Source organism: Cynocephalus volans, chromosome 4 (genome assembly GCF_027409185.1).
Source record: "Cynocephalus volans isolate mCynVol1 chromosome 4, mCynVol1.pri, whole genome shotgun sequence".
Classification (NCBI taxonomy): domain Eukaryota; kingdom Metazoa; phylum Chordata; class Mammalia; order Dermoptera; family Cynocephalidae; genus Cynocephalus; species Cynocephalus volans.
Window position 1 is genome coordinate 121,946,139 of NC_084463.1, and position 19,476 is coordinate 121,965,614.

At 34.2% G+C, this 19,476-nt stretch overlaps 1 protein-coding gene across 1 annotated transcript in view; it reads left to right on the forward strand.

Moving 5' to 3' along the window:
* The window catches only part of SLC17A6 (solute carrier family 17 member 6), a 43,636-nt gene that overhangs the window by 13,994 nt on the left and 10,166 nt on the right, over positions 1-19,476 (forward strand). The window contains exons 4-8 of the mRNA XM_063094519.1: positions 5,572-5,686; positions 6,789-6,876; positions 8,613-8,699; positions 11,338-11,480; positions 15,185-15,334. Of these exons, the coding sequence (XP_062950589.1) occupies positions 5,572-5,686; positions 6,789-6,876; positions 8,613-8,699; positions 11,338-11,480; positions 15,185-15,334 (583 nt within the window). The remainder of the gene's footprint in view (positions 1-5,571; positions 5,687-6,788; positions 6,877-8,612; positions 8,700-11,337; positions 11,481-15,184; positions 15,335-19,476) is intronic.

The window sequence follows — 19,476 nt, forward strand, 5'->3', positions numbered from 1 at the left end:
GACTGGGCCATGTACTTGACTCAGCAACTTTCTCAAGTGAGGATTTATCCACAGGAGTACTCTAAATTCTAGCGCATAGCTGCCAACCTACAGTTATTCTATGAAAGTAACTCAGCTGCCTAAAAGTGATAGGATTCCCAGAACAGCAGTTCATCCCCATTAAAAGCTCAAGAACAAATAAATGGTCAATTGATTGAAAAGGATATTGGGATAAAGAAGGTTTGAAGAACAAAAATTTGTTATTACCTACATATACCGTGAGAAGGGAAGTTATTATTACCCTCGATTTAATTTCTTTACAGAAAAGTAATTGGATGCTCATTTCCTAAGAAAATGCCTTTACAAAGTATTCTGGTAGCACCATGGGGTTTGAAGAAGTGAAGACCTAGACCCTACTCACTGAGAGACACAAATAATGAGAGGGGTGGGGGGACATATGACCTCCTGGATTAAGTCTTACAAAAGTGATCTATAGTGCTTTGGGAATACATGAGAAAGGACATAGTTGGAAAAGAGAGAGACAGAGGTGGGTAAGTTTCGAAGGATAGGTGTGTGTGTGTGTGGTGGGGGGGGGAGATATTAAGACAGGTATTGATTTAGAAAAGGCTGTCAATTCTTTTTTTTTTTTTTTTTGGTTATTCATTTTCCCTCAGATATTTGAGATGGACTATTGTGGCACAGATTAAGAGGCTGTTTCCTTCAATCAATTCTCTGTGACTTCAGAATGGGAGATAGAATTTCTACTACATGTCTGCATGCACTTTAAACTTCTAAAAATTCAGTTTGTTATGGAACATCTGTGGTCACAGAAATAGCGTTATTTAATATGAGCAAAATCATTCTGAAAGAAAAGGGTGACAATAATTCTGTGAAAAGTCTATCAAAGGTTAGGCTATTCCTATGTAATGATAGCTAGCATTTATAAACCATTCACTATGAGCCAGATACTGTCTCCTTTCATAACTGACTTATTTAATCTTCATGATATTTCTTTGAAGTATGGAAACTCGTTATCTCCTCTTTACAGATAGTGAAAGTGAGGCTTACAGAATATGACAACTTGCCCAAGATCATACCTAGTAAGAAATTAGAGTTGGAGTTTGAATTCTCACAACATAACCACAGACCTTATATTCTTAGCTAATGCTATGCTACGCTGTTTAAGTGTTATCAAGAAATATATGGCAGCTTCTAAATTCATCTGGTTAGTGAAGACCACAAAACCAGGGCAGAGAACTTCACTTTGGTTCTCAATCTAATGATCTAATTTCAATTGGTGTTTTTTAAAGTACATCTTCCTTTTCAGCAGATGTTTCCATTCTACCCTTCCCTCTATAATAAAAGGTAAGCCCCTTATTTTCACTATGTCCAGCTCTGTTTATTCTAGGTCTGCACCCACCCTACCATGTATGTCCATTTTGTAATGACCTGGGGAGAATATCTAGCACGATTCTGCTAAACCAATGATTCTCAAAGCAGGACAAGCAACATCAGCATCACCTGGGAACGTGTTAGAAATGCAGATTCTCAGGCCCCACACAAACCTACTGAATCCGAAACTTTGACACCCAGAAATCTGTATTTGAACAAGACTCTAGATTGTTATCATGCATGCTAAAGTGTGGAAACCACTGTGCTAAACTATATTGTATTCTTGACCTATTTTTCATACTCAATTCTACTACTACTTCCATTTCTTTATTGAAACCCAGACACTCTTTTCAAAAAGACAAAACCTTTCATAAAATGAGCCTCTCGATGTAACTAATTCCTTCAAAACATAGCAAGGAAGGAATAGAATTCCGCTCTCACTTCCCACTGCTGCTTCCACCCATCTTTTGATAATGTTTTCATCTTTCACAGTTTATGTTATTTTGTATACTGCTGCTGGCACTGTTAGTGCTGGTTCCTCTGCTGTTACAGTATAGTACAGCTCAGTTGTGAGGCAACTAGAGTCTACAACCAGACTGAGTAAATAGAAACAATAGTTCTCTAATTACTATCTGTGTGACCTTGGCAAGTTATTTTAACTCACTGGAACTTGGTTACTCTATCTGTAATCACCTCAAACTTCCATCATCTCCATGATGGCTCAGACTTCTGGACTCACTCTTCACCCCTTGTCCTTTCTACATTTCCTTCCTCATTCATCATCCCACTCTAGATGTTTTTTATTTCTCTTACTCAGCTGTAACACCATGGTCAGCCATTTCTAATACTGCCCTATTTTCTGTTATATAAGGTAATCTCTTCCATTCTTCCATTTCTGAATGTTTGCTGATTCATTCCTTTCTTTTGGGGAGTTTTTTTTCTTTTTTTATATTAATTTTTCTAGATCCAGATAGAATGTTTCCCTATGAAAGGTTGGCTTCCTGGTCAGTCCAGCTGGAATGAATTTTTCCCTCCTTTGTTTTCAATTTGTACTTCAGTTATGACCTTTGGCATATGTTGTCTCTTGGCTACTTGTCTCTCTCTTTTCCTCTCCTAGCCATCCTTGTCTTTTTCTGAGTGCCTAGTAGCATCATGTAGATCAAAGCACAGATTTTTATGTCAGAGAGTCCTAGATTCAAACCTTAGCTCTACTATTTGCTTTTCTGTTGGCCAGTCTTTCTGTTTCAATTTCTTTATATGTAAAATGAGATGAAAGTCAACAACTCACAGAGTTGTTTTGAGGATTAAATGTGTCAACATAGGTGGAGAAAGTATAGTGAGTGCTTTGTAAATGTCAGCCCCCTTTCCTCCTCAGCACAATGCTCTAAATATAGTCTCCCCAAGGTTTGCAGTGTGAATGCAGGAATCATTGTTGAGTGGGAGGCTGCTTTAATTGTGGTTGTGTGTCAGGAGAAAGTGTGAAGGCTTCCCACATAGGGCAAACATTTTCATAAACAGAATTTTAATTACTTGGATATTAATCTAGGTAGGAATTGTGTAAAATTAGGGAAGAAGACGAGGCTATGTAAAGTTTGATGGATTTTATTCTCAACTAATTAGAATAAGGTCAATGAATTTTCAGATGCAATGGGCACTAATGATAAAAAAGAAGATGGTTAAAGGAAGTAAGGAATTTAAAATTAAGAGCATTTAGAAGATGTCATGAGATTATATAATTAGAATCATTATTCAGGGCGAGAGTGAAAAGTAAACATATAAGTAATGTATTGGTTTTTTATCTCAGTATTAATAGTGTGATTTTAAGTAGCCTTGTGAATATTATTACTTAAATTTACAGTTAGCTGCCAGCACAAATCTGGCCTTCACATCTTGGGCATGAGGGGTGATCATCAGCTCTGTATCTCATGAATATTCATAATCAATTAAAAAAAGAAATTCGTACATTAAAAAAAAAAAAAGAATCCTGAAATACATTACCAGCTACATAGTATGTGTATAATCAGATGTAAATTCTAGTGGCAAAATCCACTGGCTTTGAAATAAGACACAACTGGGTCTAAAACAGGTCTCCTCTACTTAGACTAGTTAACAACTTGAAGAAGTGATTTCACTTATTTCAGGCTTAATTTCTTCATTCATAATATGGGTACATTAATAATACCCATATCTTTGAGTTGTTAGGTGGTTGTGGAGTTTATGGAATGCTAAGTGTTAGGATGGGGACTGGCAAGTCAATAAAGTGCTCATTAAATTTCGCTCTGATTATAGTAGGAGCTCAACAAATAGTTCATAGTTGATTCAAATCTACTGGGGGGGGATTTTGTGCCCCCAAAGACATTTAGCAAATCGAAGACATTTTCGTTTGTCATAACTTGGGGAGGGGGTGTCTTAATACTGACATCTAGAGGGTAAAGGACAGAGTTGCTGCTAAACATCACACAGTACAAAGGATGGCACCCCACAACAAAGAATTATCCAGCTCCAAATATTGATACGGTGGGGATTAAGAAACTCTAACTAAAGAATGAGTAGAATTCATCTCTCATCAGCTTATCTAGAGATGGTAGCATTTGAAAACCCTTCAAAGAGAGAAAAAGAAAGTGATGATAGAAAGTTATATTTATAGAAAATAAAATTCATGCAGAATACCTCCAAAATAATTTTAAGAAAAGAAGACACATATTACATAAACCTGGATAAAAAGGTGTTTCCTTAAACCTTAGCATGCAAAATTGTCTTTGATACAAAACCAAATGTATCTATTCAGCAAGCAGCACGGAGGAAGAATGGAGCAGAATATTTACCTGATGAGTGGTTATTTACCTCAATGGAGAGAAGCCACTATGAGAAAGTGAATATAATCTGCATATGTTTTTACACAAAATATTTGACTGGGCATTGATAGAAAAAGAGCTGTTCTGCTTAAACCCTTCATAAAGTCATTTATCAGACTTTAGTAGTAGATTAATAATGATCAAGGCCACTTTCAGAAATCCACGTCTTTAAAAGTTACATGTAAATGTGCCCCCTGGAAAAAGTAGAACTTCTATGAGGCAACCAACTTTCACTGAATTCAAGACTCAATGTTTGACTTAACTTGCCCAAAAAACACAGGCTAGCTCACTAGAGAGAGTATGGTTCAAAACATCTCTGCAAGAGAATGTTTCCGAGTTACCCATCTAAGAGAATATTTTTCTTCCTTAGTATGAACATTATGAAAGATTTTTTTTTTTTAAATGAAGAAATGAAAAGGAATTTTTACTTGGAGATCTTTAAAGTCTTTTTCACAATATTTCTGGCAATTCTATTTATTTTATTTTAAAAATTAATTTATTCTTTTATTGAAACATAATTGATTGCACATATCTGTGGGTTACAGTGTTGAATATTAATACCTGTGTGTAATACATGATACTCAAATCAGGATAGCAATTCTTTTTGGAATTGCGTGTATGTACGCTGCTGGAGGTGTGCCTCAAACAGACTCTACACCCCCCCCCCCATTTTAAAAAAGTAATAGAAAGGAAGAAAAAAAGAAAACCCTGAAACATATATTATGGATTGTTATTTGTGTTATAAAGACATGTGCTATGAAATCTAATCATGAGACTTCTCAGGGCATTTAGAATCATTCCATTTATAATGTATATAGTTTCTAGGGAAGTTGCAGATAGTTTTATAATGTAAGGTACAATTCCATTCATGCATTTATTACTTTTTCACCAACTTTTCCATGAGTACCAACTGTGTGTTAGGCACTGTGCTAAGTGTTGGGGATATTTGGGCATACAACAGTGGGTGTGATAAACAGGCTCTTGCCCTTAAGCACCTTACAATGTAGACTGAGTTGTAGACCATTAACAAAGAGTGAGTCATTAAATATTTACAATTTGTAATTAGATCTATGAAGAAAATAAATATAAGTAAGTATAACCAGATTTATGGGATCCTTATTTTATTTCTTATGCCTCTAATAATGTAGACTTTCTAGATAGTCTAAGTATGTATTTACAATGGTTAGCCAACTAAGTCCAGAATGTATTTCAGAGAAAACTATCTACCTTAAAATTGTTTGTAATTGTTGGTTATCTTAAATATTTAGCTTGACCTGAGAAATTTAAATCTGTGTATATAAGATGCTAACTCGTTTAAACAGTGTTCCCGTGTTTTCTATTTTAGGGTTTTTGGAGCTGCCATACTTCTTACCTCTACCCTAAACATGCTGATCCCTTCAGCAGCCAGAGTGCATTATGGATGTGTCATCTTTGTTAGAATATTGCAGGGACTTGTTGAGGTATGGAACTACAGGATAATATCACTTTATGATTGACATGTTATTAAGAATCACCAGTTTGTCTTTATAAATAAATATATATGATCAGGTTGTATCTACACAGTGTTAAAATAAAAAATGAAACATTAAAAAAGTTAGGCAATCAGATATTTTGTATATAAATGTTGCTAAACTACAACGGTGACTGCTTACTTCTTCCTCTCTAGAACTGAATGGGTTTAAAGTGCTTCAGTGACTATTTGATGTAAAAAAAAATATGAACTTTTGTTAATGTGTTGTGACGAGAATTTTTGAGTCTGTCCTTTGGTGACAATCCTGAACTAGCATTTTAGGAGTTTTATTCTAAGTCCCTGTTGGCCTTGAATCATGATATGATTTTTCACTAAAGTATTTTTGAATATATTCTTTGGGTATCTAACTCTAATGATTGGCTCTTGCTCCATCAGCCCACAGACTTTGAAAAACAACCATTTAAAAACCTAAATTTGGTCTTTCCATTGCTCTTCTTCTTTCCAGAAAGTATGGTGGGAATAGATAAATAATATAAAATATCAAGGCACTGAAAATAAAAAATCTTTTCCCCCCAAAGGAAAGAAAAAAAAATGGTAGAATCAAAATAATAGAGAAAGGCCAATGATTTTAAAGGTCTTAAGCTTCAGACAACTTTCAGGAAGTGTGAGCTGAGTCTCATCACGTTCAACACTGTATAGATTCCTTATATTTGGGAATCATTGAATTTAATGCTTCACAAAAGGGTCTTTCAAGTTTCTCAAATTGTTTCTAACTGCAGTTGAATTGGTTAATCTAGGTTTTTGTTTATTTGTTTGTTTGTTTGTTTTTTGCCTTAGTCAGAAGAAATTTTAGGTGGAAGACTGGGACAGGGAGGAGAATTCAAACAGGTTACTAAAAAGATCCCATGCCTTTTGTGGTCTGGACTCAAAGCTTTTAAATGGAATAGGAAGGAATCAGTGAGGGCCCATGAGTAGCAACTTTCTGTAACACCTCGTGACCATCCGATAGCAAACAGCATCCGAGAAGGAAATATGTTTATTTTCCATGACCCTGGATCCTAAATGGTGATATGTGTCTTCCCCTATACCAGGGAGTTACCTACCCAGCATGTCATGGAATATGGAGCAAATGGGCCCCTCCTCTAGAGAGGAGTAGATTGGCAACCACTTCCTTTTGTGGTGAGTACTGTGTGTAGCAGATGTAGTTACAGTGGGTAAAAGTTTAGGGACAAGTCGGATAAGAATTAAGTTTGGTAAACTCATTTGTAAATCCATCTGTGGGGTATGTGTGTGCGTGCTAAGGTTTTTGACTATTATGTTAACTTTAGTTCTTACTAGTCTCCTTAATTCCTCTATTTCTTTTTGTGCTTTGTATGTTTGTAAGAGTTGATTCATTTCATCTAGGTTTTCAAATGTATTCTTGGGAGGTTTTTAAAATAATACTCCTTTTTTTTTGAGAAACTCAGAGATACAAAACAAACAATACAAAGTTTAAACACTTTTACAAAGGTGAAAATATAAAGAAATGAAGGATATGGCTTATGTCTGCAAACATTAATCTTGCTTTGATTCCTGTCAGATGTTAAAACTTAACAGTTGATCATAATTTGTATTTGATACAACGATGCATTAAAATAAAAGCGGACAAAGCTTAATCATAGAGAGCCTAAAGAAAATAAATATTATAATTAAAATTAATACGATCTTCAACTATTCTAAGTACTATTGCTATAATTTTCTGTGTATTAAAACTTCTCTTATAGGGAACAAAACTTACTTAACTGCTATTTTAGGAAACAGAATTAATAAACATTTATTAAATATTCAAGCCCAGCTTTTAGAGTTTAGAGCTTTTTCTACTAATCAGAAACCACTTTCGGTTCACTGCTAACTTGTAAAGTATCCTATGACAATCACTGTAATTTAGGATCATTTTTTGTCTGCAGAGTACTCATAATTTTTGTATTTATACCAAAGCAGCAGTGCAAGAAGCAGTTCCTTTTTCAAATCAGAAGAAGAAAGAATATCCACCCATTTAAAATTCAGGGATTAGAACTGCTGCAAATAATCCTATCAATAGAAAATTAAAGCTGCTGTGATTTTCCTTTATATTTAAAACATGTCATAAGATCAGCGGTATTCTTGCCTACAGATGTTGAATTTATAAGCATTTAAGCTTAAATCGTAGGGCATAACTATGGCCATTTCTGTTTATACTTCTAAGATACTGTTTTCACAATCATATTTGATAAGTTTTAAAATGAAGTGAGAAAACACTACACAAACCTGAAACTGCATGACTGTGCTACAAGGAGATACATGCTTGAGGTGTCAGGAATAAATTTCCAGTGTCTGGTTAGTGTTGGTATACTCTGCCCCCAGCCCAGAACACAGATGTGCAGAACAAATGCTAGCCTGCATGGCTTTATAATAATAATAATAATAATAATAATAATAATAATAATAATAATAATAATAATAATAATAGTAGTAGTAGTAGTAGTAGTAGTAGTAGTAGTAGTAGTAGTAGTAGTAGTAGTAGTAGTAGCAGCAGCAGTTATTATTATTATTATTTTTGGCAGCTGGCAAGTCTGAGGATCTGAACCCTTGACCTTGGTGTTAATCAGTACCACACTCTCACCAACTGAGCTACCCAGCCAGCCTTCTTTTTTATTATTTTTAAGTCTCAGTTGTTTCTTGGATAGGTAGATGGTATCCACTTGCATAGTCCTGTGTTTCTATGTAAATACGTAGGCATTTATATGTATTTGGTGGGAGTACGTGTATCGGTGTGAAGGCCCATGCACCTGATTGTGTGAGTGTGTGCTTGTGCGAACCAACAAAGGAACATGAGATGAAGTCAAGAATGTCTGTAGATTTCACTTCCTTTTCTCCCATCCTCTATTCTGCTTCAGGTTCCTATGCTGGAGCTGTGATTGCAATGCCTTTAGCTGGCATTCTTGTACAGTACACTGGCTGGTCTTCAGTATTTTATGTCTATGGTATGTTACATTTCTATACAATAGAATTAAATGAAATAAGCATAGGCTAAAAGAAAAGTTGTTGCAGATGATGAGATAGATCACTGAATTTACTTCTGTGTTGACTCACTTGTTTTCTCTCCTTAAGAATCATTTCCTTATATTCTGAGATCAAGGAAAATACTTTATCTCTGTTATTTTCCATACATTGCTATTGCTTGTTTTAAAAAGTAACCACATTACTGATGGAAACGTTATAATGTAGGAATATATGTCCTTGGCTATGAATAAAAAATTAAATTAAATTAACTTTTGAATAAAAGTTGATGAAAAGGAAAGATGTAGTCAGCATCCACCTCTCTTCTTCGCTGTCATTTTCTCGGTCATTTTCCTGATTCTGCCTCCTCAAAACTGAATGGGACTGGAAAACTGGAAGGTAGTGGTTGTGCAAATGCAACAATTCAATTTTGTGGTGAAGTATAAGTAGTCACTTGCTGCTGCAGCACATTTTCGTTCTCTTTTCACCATAATTAAAGGCAATTAAGTCCCCACTTTGAAATAAAAAATGAAACACTAAGTCTAAACACTTGTTCACTTTCTAAGAAGCTGAAAGCTTACAACTTCAAAGTATCCTTACAGTCTCTCTCTATAAGAGACACTTGTTAATAATGAGGAAAGGAAAAATGTAAGAGAGCTAGATTCCAACTGATACTGCCTCTGATTAATATCATCTTTGGACATGGGCACAAGAATCTGAAAGAACAGTGAAGTCATGCCAAAGAACAGTATCTGGCTGCTTTCAAATTTGCACCCATGAATTCCCTAAATTTTAAGCCATGTACATATTTATGAATATTTCTTCCTAAGGAGATATTTTTATCAGGTTTTAATCTCCACCTTTCATTGCATTTTTAAGAGTCTACAGTTCAACAAAGTTTAAAAGTACTTGTTTATAGGGTATATAATACAAGCTGGTGTGTCTATCCTCTAACTCCTCGGATGTGTGCCTTAGTCCATAACTTAGTTGAAAATATGATGTGACTTTAAGAATACTAATTTAAACAAAGCACTCATAAAAATCAGTTTCATTATTTCAAGTTATATCGCATTTAATGTTTATTATTGAATAATACAAAGTCAAAGTATAAACATTAGATAATCTGAAAATATCCTATCATAGTAATTGCTTACTTGCTGTGTATAACAAAAATTGGGTCTTGAGCCACACATTCAATGTTCATATGTTAAAAATTACTGAAATAAGACCCATATAGTGGAGTATGTTTAAAAAAAAGATAATGCATACAAAACAATTAGCAGAGTGTCTGGCATTTTATAGGTGAATTCAGTTAGTGGTAATAATAATTACTACTAAATTACAGGAGCTCTTATTTATTCAGTTCTTATTTTGTGCCATCTATTGTGCTGGTTGATTTATACATTATCTCCTTTAACTTTTTTTCTCCATAATTCCATAGAAAGTGAATTATCATCCTATTTTACAGTAGAGGTTTAGAGAGATTTAGTTACTGATTGTATCATATAGCTAATGAGTGATACAGCCAGGATTTGAATCTGGGAGCATTATATTCTATAACCACTACGTTATACCAAATTTTTACACACTATCTGACCCCTAATCATGTTTGTAGCCATGTTCAGTAACTAAAAGGTATACAGCATATCGGAATCTATGAATGGTATTAAGGAATGCTTCTTAGAGATTGAATAGGCCCCCCAAAATGTATTATAGAGATCAGGGGAATTTAGATTGTTACCCAAGGGACAAAGAACAGAATGAGGGAAAAATGAAATGGCCAGCTGCTGAAAAACCAAAATAAATTACTTAAAACTCTTTCTACTGTTAATGCTTACAGATTTATATTGCACAATAAGAACATGTTTTAATATTGAGAGTGCTAAATAAAGAAGGTAATGAAAAAGAATTTGCAAACAGTTTATGAACTTGGAATTTGTAACTTTCATCTGTCCAAAAAATGATCAATATGCAGTAGTATGTGCTGAAAATAATATGCTATACAATCACATAAAGTGTTAAATATTACCACGTGAATTGCAGAGGCTCATTTTTCCTATAATATAACCACTCAGGCTAAAATAATCTTCTTGAGTTTGTAATAGCCTGTTTACTAGATCTGGAAGTGCTAACAGAAGAGGAAAACAAGCATTTTTTTGCCCTCTGAAAATGCTGACGACTCTCATATACATAGGAAGGCAAATAAGAAAATGATTCCCCCTTAGAAAAATCCTTTGAGGACAGGAATTTTGTCTTATATGTTATATTTCTGTCAGGTAGCAAAGTGCCTAGAATATGAACTGCTTAGTAAATGTGTGTTGGATGTATGAATACCTTTTAAAAAATTCAATAATTTTTACTGTGAGTTCTTGTGTATCAGTGCTGTTTGATAGAGACAAAGAGATAAAACCACAGGACCGGCCCCCAGGAAGCTTGAAGTTGAGTGGCGAAAGACAAGAAGAGATTGCTAAAGTCAGTTGACAAAGCATAAATTTGAGTTCTCCATCTTACAGAATGTGTTTGTCATGAAATTATTATAGTTTTATTTCAGCATATGACTGTTAAGTGGAGGTATTTGTGATGGCTTTCTTTGACTTCCTCTTTTTGAATTGTTGCTTGCAGGAAGCTTTGGAATGGTCTGGTACATGTTTTGGCTTTTGGTGTCTTATGAGAGCCCTGCAAAGCATCCTACTATTACAGATGAAGAACGTAGGTACATAGAAGAAAGCATTGGAGAGAGTGCAAATCTTTTAGGTGCAATGGAAGTAAGAACTTTATTATGGTGTATATTTCTATTCTTATTCCTCATCTCACTCCCCAAATGAAACTATTTGACATGTCCCTATTCAACAAAACTAATTTGGTATCAATTATGACTTTTTTTTTTTTTTTGGTTCAGTCATATTCCCTGACTTACTTAAGAAACATTGAGACTTCTGCCATCTGTAATTTGTTTTTTCTTTTTCTTAAGCATCTTAAAATATGCACTAGATTATTCTTTAAACCTAAGCAAGTTTTTAAAAAAGTTAAACAAATTCAACCAGTATTTGTTAATTTTAAATAATAGGAAATTCCAAATCAGTCATGAAAAGTGCTATGTTTTATTTATTGATTTTTTTAAATATATGTTTTACACATATGTATTTATGTTATAATGTGGTTTAGGAGTACCAAAGCATTAGAATGCCAATATTAGGCAGCTGGCATGAAAAATATTCTTAAAATTATTTAATCTTCTTATTGATAAAATGTTATTATCTTTCAGGATTATTACCATGAATGTCAAGTATTATAAAGATAATGTTGCAAAGCTTCCTTCTCATGATTTGGTTTCATAAACAGGATTTGACTACATAGAGAGAAAATCCAGTTCTATTTCAATGGTACAAATGTTTTGATTCATGTGACATTAATATACATAGTAATTAATAAATAGCCATCTGATTTTTTTTTTTTAAATGGTCAGCAACAGTAGTGTATGTAGACAGGGTCAGTAATTCAGCAACCAAATTAGTTACTCAATTTCTTTATGCTGACAGTTGGAAGGTGTCATGCACTGGTTCCACATTATGCATCTACTTTAAAAAAAAAAAATGCTCCCTCTCCTCATTCTATGTCTGTATAATTCCAGCTCTGACTCTCTACTTCATTTGTTACAGAATTCCTCTCTTTGACATCTCCTTCTAGCTAAAAAGGTCTGTCACCCATTGTTGCGGAGCACATCTTGGCCTTTAGTAAATAAGAAAAATCCCATATTGTATATCATTCAGAAATTAAACTTCAGTGGTTTTTTTAAAAAATCTTTAGACTGTAGTAGTTTTGTGAGCTAGATAGATTGGCATTAGAACTTTGTTTCCTTCTTTACATGGACTAATAATGTCTTATAGAGACTACTGAAAAAACAAGAGGTGATGTGGGGGGGATGGGGGGGATTGACAGTGTGTTCTGCTTCCCACCAGCTGCAGTCACTGGGAACCTGAGCTAAATACAGGGTGGTCTATGGTGGGTTCTGAATTTAGCCTCAATTTCTAGCCAAAAAACAATCTGATCAGCCTATACCCTTGTTAGTTCATTACCTGTCTTTCATTTACCAGTTCTTGAGAGGTTGTATGTCTAGATCAGACATAAATTTTTAAAAATAATCAGAAATTTAGTCAAAGTGAAAACTAATTCCTGGAAATGACCCCCAGCAGTACAGCAGGTAGGTTGATAAAACAGCATAATCTCCAACTCCCTGTACCCTACCACCTTTCTAAACAAAATTTTACTTCTTATTTGTGTTTTGTACATTCCTGTAGATTCAAAGTAAATGTAAACATAAAATCAAATGGGAATAGAACTTGTATTTTAGTTATATTGAACTTTTTATCGTCAACAAATTCAATATACAGCAAAGTAGAAAAGAATAGTAATAGCAATAGCCAATTATTCACCAAATAAATAGAACAATTGCTAACATCTTATCACATTTATTTTACTTTTGTTTTACTGAACCATTTCAAAGTAAATGAAACACCAAAATACTTTATTCGTAAATACTTAACATGCATCTCTAGAAAAATAATATTCTCCCGCACAATCTCAGTACTACTATCACACCTAACACAGTTAAAAATAATTCCCTAACATCTTCTAGATATGTAGATCATATTCAGTTACATAGATCATCTTAATACCCAGTCCATATTCTAATACCTAATCTACATTCATATGTCTTTTGTAGCTATTTGAGTCCAGCTCCAATTAAGGATCACATGTTGCAATTTACTGTAATGTCCCTTAAATAACTTTTTACATTAAAAATATATTTAAATACAGTACACACACAGAAAAAAAAATGCACAAATTATAAACAAAAAGCTTTCTGAACTTTTATATACTAAATACACATGGGAAGCAAACAGACAGTTTTATAAAGAGAATGTTATCAGAATACCATAAGCCCCCCTTTAGCCTCTAACAATTTTTCAAGGTAAAATATTAGATACTTTTCACTAACATTTGACGAAGTGCTTTACCACAAGAAGAATAATGTTCTTAAGAGAGATTATCCTAGTATAGATAAACATTTGCCCAGCAGCAAATAGTTTTTTACTTCTAATTACATATATATATATACACAATTATATATATATACATATGTATATACACACACACACACATATATATGTGAAAATATATCTATATATATATAAAATACTATAAAGCAGACATTCCTGTCTTTGGCCATTTTTATTATCTGTGAAATAGGTATATTCATCTGGCATTATTTTATTAGAACATATTGACTTTTTTTAACTGTATTTTTTGAACCCATCTATGCTGCTGCCACTAGAATTTTTATCCAAAGCCACACTATTCATTACATTATTATTAGGGAAGGTTTTTGATTTTGTTTTGTTTCTTATTTGTGATTCCCACAATGTAACTTCCTATTATATTGCACTTAAAGTAATCTTTAAGAGGTTTAATTACAACCCCAATCAATATAAGCAGTTATGAAGCTTTATATTCAGGAAGAATTACTAAATCTCTGTGAAAGATGTTTGCCTCCTGTTTTAGTAATTTATTCAGACCAAACATCCCAAGCTAGCATTAAACAAAGTTATGTTAGGTTATTGTTCCTTCACCAAACAATTTTTCATGTTCAAAATAAAGTAATTGAGAAAAGGTTTAGGAATATGAGAGACATTTTAAGGTAAAAATATTAGTCTTGAGGGAGAATACTTACTTTTTATTTTGGCATATACAGAATCTTTAAGTACACTAGGTTTAATTTTTTAATGGTGTCATAAGTAAAGCCATTCATATTTTGGTTGCTAATTTTGAATGCCTTGAATATAATAAGTAACTAGTTATGATGTGCCCAGAATGTGCCAGGGCACCAAATACTTTACCCCAGCTCTTTATTACATGAGTTTTACAGAACCTTGCACTCCAGTGCCAAATTTATAATGATATCCATTAGACATCCACAGAATTTATAGACTGGTGATGAAATGACTTCAGGTAGGGTCTAGAATACTGTACTCAATTTTTCTTAAATTTACATTGAATTTTCAACATTTTAAATATTTTAAATATCACAAGACCACTAATGTGGCAGTGAGGTTTAGCTGAGTCATGATCTATTACTGCAAAAAAATAAATAAATAAATAAAGGAAAAAATCTTAAAAACTAGCATCGATGCTTTTGGGATTAATTTTATATAAACATGGAATCCTACACAGTCCTAAAGCTAGAACATTTCATCAGAAGCAGAGGTTGATATCTTACTTTTTTCTCTTCCAATAATTATTCATGTAGCTAAGGTTAACTGGGTAGTTGCAATGAATGATTCACTACCTCCTGCCTACCTCCTACTCATGCCCCATCATACACATCCTGAAAATGCAAACTGTTTATTATTTCCATTTAAGTGAGAAAATATTTAAAATGTTTAGAATATCTCTCTTTTTGGGATTTCAGAAATTTAAGACGCCATGGAGAAAATTTTTTACATCTATGCCAGTCTATGCAATAATTGTTGCAAACTTCTGCAGAAGCTGGACTTTTTATTTATTGCTTATCAGTCAACCAGCATATTTTGAGGAAGTCTTTGGATTTGAAATTAGCAAGGTATGTAAAAATTATCCTTATTTAAATAGTGGATGATTTTTGTTTATAGTGAATATTAAATTACTTTGCCAAGATTTATCTTCTAAATTTCATGAGTTATTAATTTATTCGTTCTGCAAATTTCTACCATGTAACAGAAATTAAGTAAAGTGTCTGTATGTCTACTATACCCTATTGTCTTCCAGAAACTGCTCTCTGCTGTTGGGAATACAGGCACAACAGAAAAGTCTTATATTTTGTTCATCTAATTTATTAATTTAACAAGGATTTGTTGAATATAAAATACAAAACTTTGTGTTAGATTCAAGAATAAAAACATGGTTTCTGTCCTCAAAATGTTCACAGCTTGGTGTTGTAGACAAAAAAAAAAAAAGTTACCAATTATAGCACAACATGCTAAGTGCAGCTGACATTTGTTTCTAGCTATGCAAATATAATAGTTTTGAGATGTTCTATAAGGACATAAAACTACTACTTTATATTTATATAAGTATTTAAAATTTAGAAGGTCCATTCATATTTATGACCAACTTTGTTTTGTTGACCTGCTGAATAACTATCATCATTTCTATTAAACTAACGGGGAAGCAGAAATTAAGGAAAGTATTTAAATTGCCCAAAGCCATGCTAGTAATAAGTGGCAGAATCAAGTTTAGGCCCAGACCCTTTGATTTCTGTTTCAATTCCCTTTACTCTGCCATTCAAATTCAGGTAAACCATATACCTATTCAAGCATCTAGCAAGTATTTGTTAAATGCTGTCTCTGTGGCAATCTCTTTGCCAAGTTCTGAATACACTTGTCTGTGCTGGCAATGGTCTGGCCATTTCTCTTCATGTCATTACATAAGCCCAGCTCGGCTTGCTATTCATATTATGTCTCTTACTTGAAAGACTATCTGAGGCCTGTGACTGAAGAAAACCTGAGTTTAGGAGTAGCTATTCTAAGAGCTCTTTTGTAATCTCTGTTTCTAAGGAAACTGTTTCCTCTATCTCTGAGAAGAATGGCTGCGTTAAACAGGGCCCTTCTCTCTGGAGCTGATCAAACATTCCAGGGTAGCCTTTGGGAGCTCTGAGAGGTGTTATGCATCTCAACAAAGGCTGCTGGAGGTGTGAGTCCATTTTCATAATCTAGGACAGATATGACACTGAGAGGCCATTAGTAGAGTCAGGTTTCATGGGGGAAAGTGAGGGAAACAAGTGATGTTAATGAAATTGAGTGGTCATTCTGGCTTTTCATCTCCAATTCATTGAAAATACTTGAATTAAAGCAATGGTAATTTGTGAAAACTAAATATAATAAGCAGATGCAATTATTTATTCGGTTCACCTGTTATATTTTTATCTAAAATTGTGAATTCATTCTACACAGACAGCTTGGTCTGAAGATTTTGATTAGACTGGTAAAGGAAAAAAAAAAAGCTCTGACTTACTTGAAAACTGTATAGAGGAGGTGATGGAGGACATAGAGTGTGGGCTTTGGATCTAGGCTGATGTGGTTTCAAATCCAAGCTCTATAACAAAGCATTAATACATACATGCCCCTGGGCTGGTTTTTGGGTAATTGTCAGCCTCAATTTTATTATCTATAAATAATGATATTAATACCATCTTTCAAAAGGGTGCAGCAAAATTTAAGTGAAATAAAATACTTACATGGAAGGTCATTCCCCCCAACGTTAGTTAAATTATTCTACAGATAAAACCACAAGTTCAATGGCTTAATTCTCTTTCCAGGTACACAGAGTTAGTTAAGAGAGAACTAATATATGTTATTATATGTATTACATTGTGCTAATGAACTTAACTGATGTGTGTGTATATATTATATTACCCTATGCTGATATGTAAAACTTTTCAGCCCCTTGAGAATGGTATATCAAGGAAGACCTATGCTAGGATTATCTAGCACTTTGAAAGCCCAGATATGGGCATTAGCCAAATGCGAAGAGACGCTCGTTCCCTTTGAACTTCGTGTCTTGAGGTGGAGAATAGTGATGGGTGGTTGCTCTTTGCTGCTGTGCAGCCTGCCAATTTCTAAGCCAAATATGGACCAAACGGAGAGAGATACAATCCAGACGGTGACCCAGAGAAGAGGAGGACGGGGCATGGTCTAATGACCTAGGTTTTCTATGAAGGATCTATCAATTATAAACTCAAACCATTTAGCCTACTCTTGCAAAACCTAAAAATAATGAGCAAACTGCTATGCGATTACCATAAATAATGATACTCTAAGAAGGTTTTGATCATTCTGATTATATGGAAAGTGATTACTCGTGACAGGTCACCAAAAGCTGAGAAGATAGTTGAATAACTCTCATGAAGTTTTGAGACTTCTGTGGCCCTGTTGAGGTCAAATACAGAATATGTCTATGTGTTGCCTAAAGAACTAAGAGATTCAACTCTCAAATATTAAGTCAGTGGGCTAAAATGCTCCAGAACTTCTGTCTCATGAACCTCTAGATTTTTAGGTCCCTTTCTCCCTTGCCCTTCATTTTCTCTTTACTTCATTTTTCGCTTTACCACACCCTTTGCTGAAAGAGTGAATAAATGATAGCTGTAGCTTTGTTCTTTGCTTATCCAAAGTAACCAAAATGTTTGTTTGAATAGATAGTAAATAGCAGAGGATGTTCAATTTAAGAACTTTTCAGTTTGATATAATCCCATTTGTTTATTTTTCCTTTGGTTGCCCGTGCTTTTGGGGTCGTATTCATGAAGTCTGTGCCCAGTCCTATTTCCTGAAGTGTTTCCCCTATGTTTTCTTTAAGAAGTTTTATTGTCTCAGGGTGTATATTTAAATCCTTAATCCATTTTGAGTTGATTTTAGTATACGGTGAGAGGTATGGATCTAGTTTCATTCTCCTGCATATCGATATCCAGTTATCCCAGCATTATATCAAACTAAAAAGCTTCTGCACAGCAAAAGAAACAATTAAAAGAGTTAAAAGACAACCAACAGAGTGGGAGAAAATATTTGCAAAATATACATCTGACAAAGGATTAATATCCAGAATATATAAGGAACTCAAACAACTTTACAAGAAGAAAACAAGCAACCCAATTAAAAAATGGGCAAAAGAGCTAAGTAGGCATTTCTCTAAGGAAGATATCCAAATGGCCAACAGACATATGAAAAAATGCTCAACATCACTCAGCATCCGGGAAATGCAAATCAAAACCACATTGAGATACCATCTAACCCCAGTTAGGATGGCTAAAATCCAAAAGACTATGAACGATAAATGCTGGCGAGGCTGCGGAGAAAAAGGAACTCTCATACATTGTTGGTGGGACTGCAAAATGGTGCAGCCTCTATGGAAAATGGTATGGAGGTTCCTTAAACAATTGCAAATAGATCTACCATACGACCCAGCCATCCCACTGTTGGGAATATACCCAGAGGAATGGAAATCATCAAGTCGAAGGTATACCTGTTCCCCAATGTTCATCGCAGCACTCTTTACAATAGCCAAGAGTTGGAACCAGCCCAAATGCCCATCATCAGATGAGTGGATACGGAAAATGTGGTACATCTACACAATGGAATACTACTCAGCTATAAAAACGAATGAAATACTGCCATTTGCAACAACATGGATGGACCTCGAGAGAATTATATTAAGTGAAACAAGTCAGGCACAGAAAGAGAAATACCACATGTTCTCACTTATTGGTGGGAGCTAAAAATTAATATATAAATTCACACACACACATACACACATACACACACAAACCGGGGGGGGGGGGGAAGAAGATATAACAACCACAATTATTTGAAGTTGATACAACAAACAAACAGAAAGGACATGGTTGGGGGGGAGGGGGGGAGGGAGAAGGGAGGGAGGTTTTGGTGATGGGGAGCATTAATCAGCTACAATGTATATCGACAAAATAAAATTAAAAAAAAAAAAAAAAAAAAGAACTTTTCAAATGTATCAAATACTGCGTCAAAATGCAGGTTCACTTTGTGGACTTAGGAAACGCAGTCACTCCCAAGCTTTTAGCCTGTTTTTATATCAAAAACATGGCACGTAATTCTGTACAACTCCAATATCATGTGGTTCAGAATTTTTTTGTTCAGTTGGTTCTTTCTGTCCATTCTTTGCTTGAAATGTATCTACTGCAGTTAAGAATAAGCAACC